The sequence below is a fragment of the Lampetra fluviatilis genome, chromosome 7, assembly GCF_964198595.1.
Source record: "Lampetra fluviatilis chromosome 7, kcLamFluv1.1, whole genome shotgun sequence".
In the NCBI taxonomy this organism is placed as follows: Eukaryota; Metazoa; Chordata; class Hyperoartia; order Petromyzontiformes; family Petromyzontidae; genus Lampetra; species Lampetra fluviatilis.
The window spans coordinates 2890989-2904954 of record NC_136281.1 but is presented as its reverse complement, the minus strand read 5'-3'; the positions used below and the strand labels follow the sequence as shown (position 1 = coordinate 2904954).

Here is a 13966-nt window from a genome sequence, read left to right as displayed (position 1 = left end):
CCCTTGCCAGTATCAAAATATAAGAATAAGTTTGACCCTTTCTGGCAATAAAATAGGTGTTAAACATCTATAATAGAGGTTTTTTTGGGCTATATCGCGTAACTATATAAATGTGTTGTTAAAACCCGCCACCACCCGACACAGCCAACTAGTAAGGGTTATCACGTAAACAGAACGTGCCAATTCGTCACTATCACAGCACGTCGGTGTGTTGGAGAGCCAAGCCACAACATTAACAATCTGAGTACGACGTTTCGCCAGTAATTACAATTAACTTCATTAGGCGACAGCCAGATTTGTGGAGAAGTCTAACTGTTTCGTTCCTTATAAAGAGGCGTAGATGTGGTGACCACACTTCTGCGCTCTTGTGCAAAGTGGGGGGGGGGGGGGGGATTAATGAGTCAACGTACATTATGCATGTGCATTATGCAATACATAATGAAACAAATACAGCCCTACATCGGTAGGACCTCTTCGTTCATCAAAAACTCTGAATATCTCGTAAACATAATTAGAGATTAACCCTAATTATATTCTCGTAAGTTTTGATGTGACTTCTCTGTTCACGGAGGTTCCGGTCAACGAGTCAATTAAATTACTCGACACTCTGGTAACAAACAAAGGTTTAGCCAAATATATCCCAAGACAAGCTGAACACTGTCTAAAGAACACCTACTTCTAGTCTCCTGTGATAGCGAATTTGTACATGTGGAGTGTATTCAAAAATTACTCAGACCAACATGTTGTAACAAGTCACCTGCTTACACTTTATTCACATATTGTTGCACCAGTTGTAGGCGTTCCTATAACTATCGACACGGTCACTTGTGTTTAACTTCTCCCCACTCTTATCTACCTTTCACCTCGCTTATCTTGCACTCAACAGCTCTGCTCTCAGCGACTCTGCACGCAGCGTCTCCGCACGCAGCGTCTCCGCACGCAGCGTCTTGGCAATCAGCAACTCTACATCTCCACCGCTGCCCTCACCTACGCTCCCCCAGACCCGCTCACCCGTCTGTCCCGGGCGGGGGGGATCAGCCAACACCCGCCCGGCGACGGCGTGAGGGTTGAGGTCCCGTTGACGGCTCGAGCGGCAGCGGCGAGATGTCTTCACTCTTGTCCCCGGCAACAACTCCCTCTCCGCTCACGCACACGCCCTTACTTCCCTCTGCTAATTATCTGAGACCTCTCGTGCATCTCTTTAAGCTCTCGCCAGGCCGGCGCCTCTTGGCCCATCAATCAACCCTCATCTCCCGTCTCCCTGGCAACACCTCCGGTCTCAACAGGCACAACCGGTCGACCCCATTTGCACCTGCTTCGCCCCTTAACAACTGGAGGTTTGTTCGTGAAACCCTCATGTTGCACACGTGCACCTGTTTGCCCTCAGTTGCCCTCGGTTAACTATGCGCACCGCGTATTTCACTCCTCTACACATGTTTAGTGACGTATATTGGGTCACTACGGTGTTTAGGGCCAGATAGTGAGACAAGAGTGCAACTGTGCGTGTTAGAGCCTATCTCTGACACCAGAGTATGTATGGCATGGAAGGGGGCCCTAGGGGGCATGGTTCTGGTGACTGTCAGAGAGGGGGCAGTTGAGGACGTGACATTGTGGATGAACCTGAGAGGGCACGTGACCAGGACAGGATAATGAGGGGGGCCAAAAGGTGGCGAGAGGGACATGTGATGTATAGCCCAGAACCTTCTAGTAGGATCTAGAAGGGGGCGTGGCCGAGGGCGGAGCTGGGCCACGCTCAGGGGCATAAAAGGGAGGTCACGAGAACTGATCGAGGCTGTCTGTTGGAATGGAACCCGTCGGTGTTACGTCTCTTCGATCCTCAGTCCTCGGTCTTTGGTCTTCGGTCCTTATGCTAGGCATCATGGGTCAGGCAGTATGTTATTGACTGACCCGGTTATGTAGTTACCCTGTTGTGGTCTAGTTACCCATTGTGGTCTAGTTAACCCATTGTGGTTTATGTAGTTTCTCTATTGGGGTCGTGTAATAAACGTTTTGCCTCCAAGTTCAAGTGTGTGCCTCCGTAGAACCCACTAGACATGTGTAATAACAGTTGGCCTGGAAGGATAATCACGGGTATGGACAAGGTTATATAACAACTAATCAGAAGGGGGGCGTATCTGGATTAAAGGTAAAAGGTGGGGTTAGTCGGGAAGCTCCGGGAATCTGCTCGAAGGTTCTGGAAGGGGACGTGGCCAGAGGCGGGGCCTGGCCACGCCGAAAGGTATATAAGGGGGATGGAACCGAGGGTTCAGGATTGTTGCGGGGTCCCAGGTCCTGGCTGCGTCGCTGCTCTCTCTGTCGTCCGGCCGCATGGAAGATCCTCTGCACGGCTCCCATCGCCATCATCGTCACACTAGTCAGTCAGCGGTGTGGTTGGATGTAGGCGATGGGACTATGTAGAAAGGCCGGCTGTGCGTAGCTAAAGTAGAAACCTATATATATATTACCCAGTGTTGTGACCAGTGAGAGGAGACGTACATATATATGTATCGGCCTGAGTTGTGCCCAGTGTGAGAATGAATAAGAAGAAGCCCTCTACACGACGTGTCTCGGAAGTCGCTCATTACATTTGGAGTCTTTCTGGTGGGAACGTCCGCAAGCGCGACGGCCGCCATTACACGTGGCACGAAGAACACGCGGCCGGAGGCCACCATTATGCGTGGCGCAGGAGAGGCGTGGCCTGAAGTGAATCATCAAATAATATATTATATAAATGCATGCCTACAAAAGGCAGCATACTTCATTAGGGATTACCGTTGGTAGGGCTATTTTAATAAACACAATAGACAAGAAGGACAAGTTCAAAGGGCTCACATAATGCACATGCATAATGTACGTTGCCTCATTAATCCCCCCCCCCCCCACATTGTGCAAGTGCGCAAAAGGGTGGTCAACACATCTACGCCTCTATATAAGGAACGAAACAGTTAGACTTCTCCACAAATCTGGCTGTCGCCTGATGAGTTAGTTGTAATTACTGGCAAAACGTCGTACACAGATTGTAAATGTTGTGGCTTGGCTCTCCAACACACCGGTGTGCTGTACTAGTGACGAATTGGCACGTTCAGTTTACGTGACAACCCTTACTAGTTGGCTGTGTCGGGTGGTGGCGGGTTTAAATGACACATTTATATATTTATGTGATCTAACCCCAAAAAAAACCTCTATTAAGGTGTTAAGATGTTATTTTTAATAATTCTCACATACTGTGAGAATTATTTTATTATGTTTAATTTTTATTATTTTATTACTTCCCTTCTACGTGACTTTACCGAAAGAACCAAGAAGATGAATCCCTGCAGTCAGGAAAGCTTTAAATCAGAGTGTCTATGTCTTACCGTGTTGTAGAAGACCACCTGCATTGTTAGGCCGGTGTCATGATAGACCTTGGCATGGCCAACTAACATGCCGGAGACGGTTGAGATCCACTCATCGCCTGGATGGATAGAAGCAAGGCATGTCGTGCGGGATGAGTCGTCCTCCATTCTTGCAATGTGGCCAAACAGATGAGACACATCTCAAGTGGACGATGGCAGTGGGAACAAAGTCGAACCATTCAATGTGAAGGAGCTGATGCTTACACCACATACGGAAGGAAGGCGTGCAGACTGTTTGAGTCTGATTGCAGGAGGGCCCACTTCTCAGCACATTACAGCAGAGCTGGCATCGCGCGAGTCTCGTATATTCAGATTTTGGTAGATGTGCTGAGACGGCGTTGAGGCCAGATGTAGGGTAAAGACTGCACGATGGACGCAGCCAGGCCGATCCGGCTCCTGAGCGTGGTCAATCCTGGTAGTGCTGAATGTGCAACTTGCGATGTGTGCCTGGACACTCGCACGCAATGCGAGTGGACATCGTATGTGCAATGGGGGTAATCAGGATTAGGAGTAGGCATTGATGCCGTAAGGCACGACTGATGATAATAATCATCATTATATATTACTGTGCCCTATATTGCCATGAATCATATTAACAGGTTTGTAAAAATATCCATGAAGATATCATGTAAACAAATTAAGGCGAGATGGATGTGTCGGGTGCCTAAATAATTTCCGGAATAGGGTTCTGGACTGTTCCGGCTGAAATTGAGTACTGGAGTTCACACGCTTTGAAAAAGGGCCATTGCCTGAAACGTTGCCGATTGTATATCTTTTAAGGCAGTGTTGTTGACGAGTGTGTAGAATGCGTTTTGTTTAGTTTTGCTTGTGCACCACTGCCAATGCACCAGCAGCATCACCAAATAAATTGGGGTTCCTGATGATTACGCAAAGCCCATAACACTGGGGATCTGTGAAAGAGCTTCATAGCTCATCGGATTCCTCCAGTCTAAATAAAGATTCTGACAACCATTACTTTCTACCAAGTGAGCATTATCTTAATAAATATTTGTTTAGCACCTTTACTCAAGCCGCTTTACATAGTTTTAAAAGTGGTAACACAAAATGGAGCAATTTAGATGGTAGGGCGTGAAAGGGTCGAGGAATTAGTCACCATAACACAGGTCACGCGGGGGTTACGTTAGGGCTACAGAGGTGCGAGGGGAGGGATTAGGAAGGGAATGAGCAATGCATCGTTTTGGCGAATATAAGCAACAGAATAAATATAAGGAACAATACGCCTCCTTCACATGTCTGTCCATCCACATGTACATGTATTATTTTACACATCTCATCAGCCACGCCTGGCCTTCTTCTGGGAGATATTGTTCGGCAGAACTGGGTTTCGTCGGGGCAAACTGCAGACCGGTAATCGACGGACAGCAGCACCAATTGATTCACAATTTAAATTGTTTACTAATTCACCCATTTACGAATTAATTTGCAAACTCGCTCTTCATGTCCTCAGTCACCATTCAATTAACTAATTTCCTTACTATTTCACTCACCAATTCACTCATCCATTCGCGCATTGATAAGTTCACGAGTCGACTAAGTCGTTCATTCTGCTCAGTTTATTAATGCGCTCATGATTAACCAGTGCCGGATGAAGCTAAGTGCGGGGCCTGTCGCATATGTTATAAAGGGGCCCTAAATAAAAAAAACATCAATATAAAAAAGCAATTTTTTTTACTTGCATAGTAAAGTAATTGTATTTTTTCATTTGCGTTACTACCAAAATTATACGACAAATCTCTAACTTTAAACACACAGTCGTTGATAAAAGTTGAAGGCGGTATAGTACTCTAAGCTTTAATTGTTTTCATTTTATTATTTTTATTTAACATTTAATTTAATTTTAGTATTTTTTATTTTATTTTCTATCTACGCGACTTTACAGAAAGAACCAAAAATATTGTACTATAACAATAGAGCAAGTGCAGCATCACTGAACGGGAATTAATAGCTTGAACCCATTTAGCGCGGGGGCCCTTGAAAGTCCGGGGCCCGTAGCATTTGTAGCTACTTTTGCTACTCAAATAACAATTCGGCACTGGTTTAACCGATCTCTGGCCACAACCACTGCCCATTCATTTCTCTCCGCAACATCCATGGGGAATCGATTTCACAGCGCTCCACCGAAATATTCTCGGAATCGATCCAACACGTGGCAGCCTGCGCATGCGGAAGTGGCTCCTGGCTTTGCGTGCGGAGCAACAAAAGCTGCTCCCACTCGCGCTCCGCTAACCCCAGAGTCTGCCAGGCTCGTGCCCGATTAGCTTCCCCAGTCTACTGCAGGCGAACTCCTCTGAGGTCCGGCTCGTCGGCAGCCTTAACAGCCCCGCAAGCCGCCTCCTCGACAGCCGCTACGGTGCGACTGCGTCGCGCGCTTTCGGATGCGCTTCGGCGGCCGTCTGGAACGTTTTTCCATTCGGATGTTCCGGAGCTATGTACTTTCAAATGTTGATTGAAAGCAACATTTTTTCTGAAACTGCTTTTTGTGTTTAGTTTGTTGGCCTTAGCCCCGCCCGCACCTCCGATTAGCAGGATATGCTACGCACGGCGCGAAAGAAGTTCAACATAGCACACACCGCGACGCCACACCGCTCTACAGAGTCGCTTAACGACCTCGCTCACAAAGCCACTCGGCGAGGCTAGTCTGAACATGTGCGCGCTATGGCTCTCGGTGTGGATTGTGGACCTGTGTCCTGGTCCAGACCAGAATAGGAGCACCACAGCGCGGGCTTGGATCACCATCTTGGGCAAACGCTTTGTCTTTTTCAACCCCGAATTCGCTGCCTCCTCTCTCTCTCTCCCTGTTGACTCGTGCGTGGCACTGCAGTTTCGGCCATGAAGGATCAGCGACAGGTGAAGACGACAAGCGAGGAGGAAGAGGATGAGGAGGAGACTGAGGAGCCCCTCTTAGGCTCGTCTGGCTTGAGGCCTCGCCAGGAGGTTATCGCCTGCAATCACTTCTGTACGTTGCCAGACCGGGCTTACAACACGAGCGTAGCCTCGGGTCACCTCCAGCCACATTTCGTTGGGGAGGGATGGGAGGGATGGCGTGGATTTGTACTAAAATAAACCACTCAACTATTTCGTTTTATTTCATCAGGTGAGGGCCACAATAGCTATTTTTTTCAGAAGCGACCTGGCCACAAATGATATAGCTCAACGAAGTGGCTTAGCACGTGGACATTTATAGCAGCCAAATATGTACTGTACTTTAAACGCATGTTTCTAAATTTGGGAAAAAACTGGAGGACCTGGAGAAAAATCTACGCGACCACGGGGATAACATGGAAACTCCAAATATACAGGCGTCAGGTTTGGGATTGAACCCACGACCTCCTGTACACCAGGCGAGGTAGTAAACATCTTGCCACCGTATCGCATTATTAGCACCAGGCCTGCAAAATGACAAACGCTGCTGGAGGCCTAACCATAAGATTGAGGAATGGACCCCATGTTCGTGTGTATTCTTCGTCGCTCAGATCCCCCAGTGCTGAGATTGGGCCGAATGAATTCACCCATTGAGTATGGGAGGGGCGTTCATAATTCTTCCACGTACTCAATGTGGTTATCTTGGACTTGGTGAGGTTTTCCTAGTTAGAGGGCACCATTGTTATGAGATGCAGCAGCTGATTTGCAAAGTATGCCATTTAGTGCTATCACTACACATCACCTTACCTGTGCTCTCCAACAGCAAACACATCCCATCGGTCAAGATATATCCACGGCTGGATGAAAGCCTCCCCAGGACGGGCACCATCTTTCATGGTTGCACGTTTCTCCAGACTAATAAGGGGATCTGGTGAGCACTTGGCAGACGATGGGGTGTGTTCATTCGTTACAGGGCACACGTTAACAAAGCCAGCGGGGATTTTTGGGAGGAGCACATGGCTGATTGAATTGCACGAGGCCTTGCTGCGCCACCACTGGGTCCGCGCTGCTCATCTCCTGCTGCCTGCGCTTGGAAGCCTCGAGTGGTTGGGGAATAATGTTCTACCCGAGGTGAGGGACGTGTGAAAAGCTGATGTCCAGCGGGACTTGTGAGTCTGTTGTTAAAGGAAGTGCCACCATACACAGCCAGGCCTCGCTGAGCCTTAAACATTTTCAGGAGGGTCCAGATTCCGATTTTCAGCCTTTTTTTAGCACTGTACATATCTGCTTGTCATCTTGCGCATTTGGACATAATGCTGTAATATTTGTATTTGTCCATGTGGAGTTTTAGGACATCTGATGTTCATGTGATATTACACTTTAACATTACCATTTTAAACACCGTAATTATTTCATTAAGCAGAAAATAAAATGTTGGCTGTATGACCTCTTTAAGTCCGTAAATGTTATGTTTTCTTTTAGATTTATTGGAAGGCTGGAGCTGAAGTGATGATGAACCATCCACAGAGAAGTATGGAGCAGTTCAGTCTCTTTGCAAACAGGATGAAGTCATTTTCGAGAGACCTAAAATTGAAGGTAGTTTAACAGAACCTCGCAATATTGATGAATTCTAATTTAAAAGAAACGTGACACTCGACGCAAACACTATTTACATGCAATAGGCCCTTTACCGAAGTTCAACGGAAAGCAGAATAGATAGATGCCAGTATGAATCATGTGTTTACAATGAACACTTAAAATTCTGTATTAGAAAACAGTCTGGCTGGCTAGCTGGCTGTCAGGCTGGCTTGCTGGATGGCTGGCTGGCAGGACGGTCACGTCCGAAGGACATGCAGGATGCAAGTAAGCTTGAAAAAAAAAGTATCACTTTGGTGCCCAGGCGAGTGCGAGTTTGCCCACGGAGCGAGGTTGTGTGAGAAAGGTTCTTGTGCCAGCAGCACAGCTGTGTTATGTGGAGACATCAAGCCCGCCTGTGGCTGTACATCAAGTCTCTCACGCATCGCTTTGCATTTTGGTGCGATCAGCGCACGTCGCTCTCGACGAACTAAAACGGAATCGGAATATTTCAACTGGAGGAATCTGATGAGCTGTGAAGCTCTTTTTCACAGACGTCCAGTAGCGGCGGGTCAGAACCTTACAACGACAAACGATACACGATAGGAGGGCACAGTATAGAAAAGGTAAACAAATCACGTAAAAACAATTAAACCAAACTATACTTTTTATCTTACCAGGTAATGCCCATTGAGCAATTAGCTTATTTTTCAGATGCAACCTGCCCCCAAATGATATCTCAACAAAGCGGCTTATCATGTGGAAATTCTAGCAGCAAAATAATAATCTAAATGCATGTATACACGGCAAAAATAAATATCTGCATGGTGTCTTGGCAGTGTGCGTCAACGTTTTCTTCATATTGAAACAAGTTCGGCTTGCCATAGTGATCGGCCTGGGACTTTAGTGATCATTATTCTCATCACCTCCGAAAGAAGTCCATACATCAACGCATGTGGATTTTACTAAAAAATTAACCCGTAAAAACAAAGTTTTTCACTATAAATCCTTTATATGCGTGGCGGCTAGAGTCCTCTCGTCCTCTGGCTTGAGATGGCTGCCACCTATGGGTCAGATGATTGCCTGCCACCATTAAGCAATTGGTAATTAAATATAATTTTTTTTTCCTAAAAAGTGTAACATTTAGGAAAAACATTTCACGAAAATACATTGTCACGCACAACGAGTCTGTGTGCAAAATGTCAGCTCGATTGGATCACGGGAAGTGGGTATAAAAACGACCGAAAGATTTGTACGGTCGTAAGCGCGCAAGCAAGCAAGCAAGTGAACTTAATATAAAGGATTTAAAAATGCTATGCACAGTGGGACGTGCCATCCTGTGTGTGTCTGAATTCAGCTGATCTGCTGTTTGGTCCCTTTACCACCAGGTGTGTCTAGAGCATACCTGGAACCTGCTGTGCGAGGGGCGGGAGCAGGAGGGTCACCGTGAGCTTATTGCCTTCACTGCGAAGCACAGGGACCTTGCCTCGCCCAGCCGCGTCCTGCTCGTAGACCTCATCCAAGGCTATTGCGGTCTACTTCACTACTATGACTGGCAGCAGCAAAAGGACCATCTTTCCAGTGGAAATGGTACTGTGTCATTTGGTGTGCACGCTAATAGCACTTGCCCCAGTAGTCTGTTAAGGCTGTACGGGTGGATCTTTGTCTTTGTTTTGGCGTGTATATTTTCATGCTTCATTTTATTAGGTTTTGGAGTTCTTAATTTCTTTGCATTAGTCGAGCTATTGCTCTCGCTGCTAAAGGTTTGTTTTGCCGTGTTACAGTTTTTTTTTGCACAAAGGAAACATGTCTATTTGTTTTGATTACGGTCATGTCGTGATTCAGACGTGGGTGATACGCAGACCAACTCGGCTGCCGTGAAGGAGATGCACCATAGCTTCCGGAAATCCTCCTTAAACTTCATCAGTATCCTGCAGAAACCCGGGGTGTGGGACATATTCACCCCGAAATATGTGGAGGCACGTATTAACAGTTCTACGTGACATAAATAAGCAATGTATCCACAATATACTTCGTTATTGTATTCAACGGCCTCCGTCACGTCTTCCTTTTTGCTTACCACCCTTTCCACAGCTGTTGGAGTTTTACGGAAACGTGGACGAAGCCCACGAACTTCTGGAGAACATTGCGTATGACAACAAGTACCCACCCAACCCCAATGCTCACGTCCAGCTCTACAACTTCCTCAAGAAACACGACGCTCCTCAACAGAAGCTGCTCGGCGTGCTCAGGGTGCTGCCTTAAGCCGCGGTTATTTGCAAACCGAATGGAAAACCCGACATTTTAAATGTTTTCTTTTTAAATGACTGTGAACATTTGCCGTGTACTTCTTTTTAGTATTTTTTTGCCGTGTACTGCTTTTTTGTATTTGTATTTTCAGCCAACACCTGTTTAGGTCGAGGTACACCGATTGTACTCTTGCACAGGTCGACAATCACCGAATGTTCGCTTGTAGCCCCCCCCCCCACGTTCCATTCCCTGGCTACCACATTCAGATAAGCCCCTCCCCCCCTTGACTTGTATTTAAGAGCTTGACTCTTGGAATTTTGCCTCACTTGAGACAGTAAATCTGGCTGTGACGGTCCCACCTGATGACGGAGACTTGTCTTGCCTCCGAAACGTCGTGATTTGTTATTTTATTTCTATAATGTTTTCAATTATATTATTTATTTTTTACCTACGTGACTTTACCGAAAAACCTAAGAGTTTATTTGCCGTGTAGTATGTTGTGTCATTTTCTATTTACTGTAACGCTAAGGTGAATGTGGGTTATGCATCCCTCTTTCTAGACGCACTCATAGGCCAGGTAAAAATTTGCCACTGCTGGCCCTCCCTCACAAGGGATTTGATGACGTTCCACAGTTTAATGCAAGCATCAGTTTTATGTGTTGCTCTCGCAAAGCAAATCATTTTCGTGTCATCTACATAAATAGTAAATTATCACGCGATTCAATCATAATGTAGTACCATGAACGGAGGATTATATCTCAAATCGATGCACAGTTACATGCCTAACAATGGAGTCGTTAAATCGGTGTTCACTATCACTGGTTATACTTGATAAAAAAAAGTGTTCAGGGGAAACGCATGACATCATAAATGTCGTTTATTGTCCGTTTGTTGCATGTGTAATTTCAACAGGTCCTGCATAAATTGGTGCCATCTCATGAGCTGATGCTGGAATACAGCCGATTGTTGCACGAAAGTGGTGAGTTTCTGTAGCCCGCTGAGCTGCAGCGAGCACAATGCATCGCGCGTTACATACTACGTGGGGGGCGTGCTTGTTCGTAACGCACATTTTATGTTTTACTTTAGGGACGGACACGATGCGGGAGAGCATTTCTGTGCTGATGAGCCTCCTGGATTACTCTCCCTGGCAGAGGGATGTGCGACCTTGGCAGAGTCTTGCAGAGCTCATCAGCGCTTGCATTAAAAAGTACAGTATGCCGTCACATGTAGACGCAGTACGTTCCGTAAATCCTTTGCACGTGCATGCCACGGTACAACATTTCTTGCAGTTGCACGTTTGCAGGGGGGCTCGCAATTCGAATAGTGACCGCCCTTACGAATGTTGCGACTGTATTAACCGTAAAAAAAATATTCACCCGTCTGATTTATGGTGGATGTCATTAGCAAGGGTTAGGACGTTGTTTGCTGGCATCATTGTACACCTTTTGCTAAATTTGAAGAAAAAATTACAATTCGAATCTACATAGCAACCATCACCCCCCCCCCCCAATTGCGAAACATTTGGTAGGACCTTTTTTTTTTAATAAAAGAAAGGGAAATACACTTAATCATCACAGCGGTTGTAAATCCACTGCTGGATCAAGGCGTCCCCATATCATTTGGCCATGGGAGTTTGAAGAAACTTCACGTGGATCAGTGCGGCTGGGTGAAGTTGGCTACATACAAAACTATAAATTCCCACTGATGTTATCCATAGCTTGGAATCAAACTCAGGTTGCCGGGTTCGTAGTGCAATGCGTAAAACTAAATGACGCCGCTTCACTCCCAAAATACGCTCGCTTACTTTCAGACTTATTTGTATTAATTGCCACTTGGCTAATGTTTTTTCGGTCATCCAAAAACTTAACAAACTGCATTTCTGTGGCATGTTTATATCTTGGGGTGATCAATAAAAACACATCAATACATATGAACAGACTGCTACATGTAAAGTGTGAGGGATGCAGTAGGTCCATGCTACCATTGTGTAATGCGCATAGTCTCTTGTCTGACTACTGCACAGTGGGAATGAGGTCTGCTTTTTCGAGTCCTGGGAAGACCGGATGGACTGGTGGCCAGGGTTCTGCTTCTGTGAGGACCAGGCCAAGGATGACTTCCACTACAATCCTCTCCTTGCATCCAACAAGGCCACTATAGCCAATGGGCTGATGGGGAAGAGTAAGTACACACAGACACATGAACACACATGGTGTGTGTCATGCAATTAGTCACTTGTGTGAGCAACATTTTTACATCGGTGTTGTAAGTGTAATTTTACTACATTTAATCAATCGCCATTTCTTTCAACGTGAAATTAAGAAAACACATTTTTATCACGGAATCTAGTGTCGTTTATTGTAAAACGTATTAGCTTAGTTTTGAATGTATACATGAATGCACAAGTTTAGTTCAACATATATACACGTGTCATGCATATGGATATCGATACTGTACATGATATATGACTGCGTGCTACACTTGCATACATAGCATAATACAGCAGTGTATGCATACATACACGGAGGCCGTCATTTTTTGCTTCTAAGATAAAAAAACAAATTGTCTCTGTTTATATAGTCGCGGTGTTTGTACCTGTGCCAAGCATTGCACACGGACTCTGATGTGGACATTCCAACTCTGTTAGATTTACGAGTACACGAGCGTGCTAAAATGGGAAAGTTTTTTGCATCTGCACGTTCAATTATTTTATAAAATACAGTAAGACATCCTCCACACTTTTGTATGATGCTGAATTGATACATGTATGACCTTCATTGCCCGTGTCTCTTTAGTGGTTTTTTTTTCTGTGGTCTTTTAATTTGACTCACTGGCTAGACATGTGTGGTTTGTTGCTGGGGTACACATGTGGTGAATGCGTTTGCGGGAACAAGTGGGAAGTCCACGTTGTGTGACTCATTACCTGTGTGCGTGCTTTGGGGAAAGAAAAAAAATGCATGGAAAATGAAATTGAGAATTTGCAAACTATTTATCCATTCCTTTCTCTCCATCTACAGAAAATAAATACGGCGTCCGTGTGCGGGCTCTAGAGAAGAAAATTCCACCCCGCAAGAAGCATAAAACCTAATGTGTGTTTTTGTGTTCGTTTACAAGTATACCATTTGCCAATGTAGCTTGTTCGACATTTCCACTGTTGTAAATCAATATTTGCCAAGTGAATGGTGATGACACAGTATTCTAAGAACTCATGTTTATACAGAGATTTCTATGGACATCTCAATATCCCAGTATCTGGGTTATCTGTTATTTCCGTACAAGTAACTTTTAACAGAATTTGAGAATAAACAGACCTTGGTGTTCATGAGTAGCATTGTAGAACCCTTTATGGGATATGTAATTTCCAAGTTTTGTTTGACATCTATTGACAAGTACATCTCACATTTCATTGTCGCCAGTTTTTAGTGTTGTGTAAATATAAAATGTAAAAAAAGATCAATGTTAAGTTGTCGTTAGTGGTTTGCGATTAATTGTACCTTCAACTTAATTTGTAATATTGTCAGCCGTGGAAATGTGCCAGAATGCTCCGGAACGCCATGGTGGGAGTTAAGTTTTACCACGACTGTTCTGGAAGGAATTAAGGATTCATATTTTTTAAAAATAATTTGACTCGCATATAGACTCCTAGACTAACAGGGAGATCCACAAACACCCACAGACATGCATAGAGACCCACGCGGGGTGTGAAGCTCCACCTCAGATCTAGTGGGGGTGGTGGGAATCATTTGAGTTCCCCCAGTAATTCCCATTTTAGGCGCTGAATACTTTTCAATAGATTTGCAAGCATTTTGTTCAAATGAGTAATTTATGTACATCAAGGCAAAGTACAATAAATCTTTGCCTCGCTA

The 13966-nt window shown here is 45.2% G+C and overlaps 1 protein-coding gene across 1 annotated transcript; it reads left to right on the top strand.

Annotated features, from left to right (window-relative positions):
* The first annotated feature begins 5561 nt into the window (after positions 1-5561).
* Positions 5562-13966, top strand: TAF1A (TATA-box binding protein associated factor, RNA polymerase I subunit A). The gene is made up of 11 exons (XM_078858160.1): positions 5562-5766; positions 6238-6372; positions 7252-7409; positions 7761-7874; positions 9242-9443; positions 9699-9832; positions 9948-10106; positions 11016-11082; positions 11190-11310; positions 12127-12281; positions 13118-13966. The coding sequence occupies exons 2-11, from the start codon at positions 6246-6248 to the stop codon at positions 13186-13188; spliced, it is 1308 nt and encodes a 435-aa protein (XP_078714286.1). The 5' UTR covers positions 5562-5766; positions 6238-6245; the 3' UTR covers positions 13189-13966.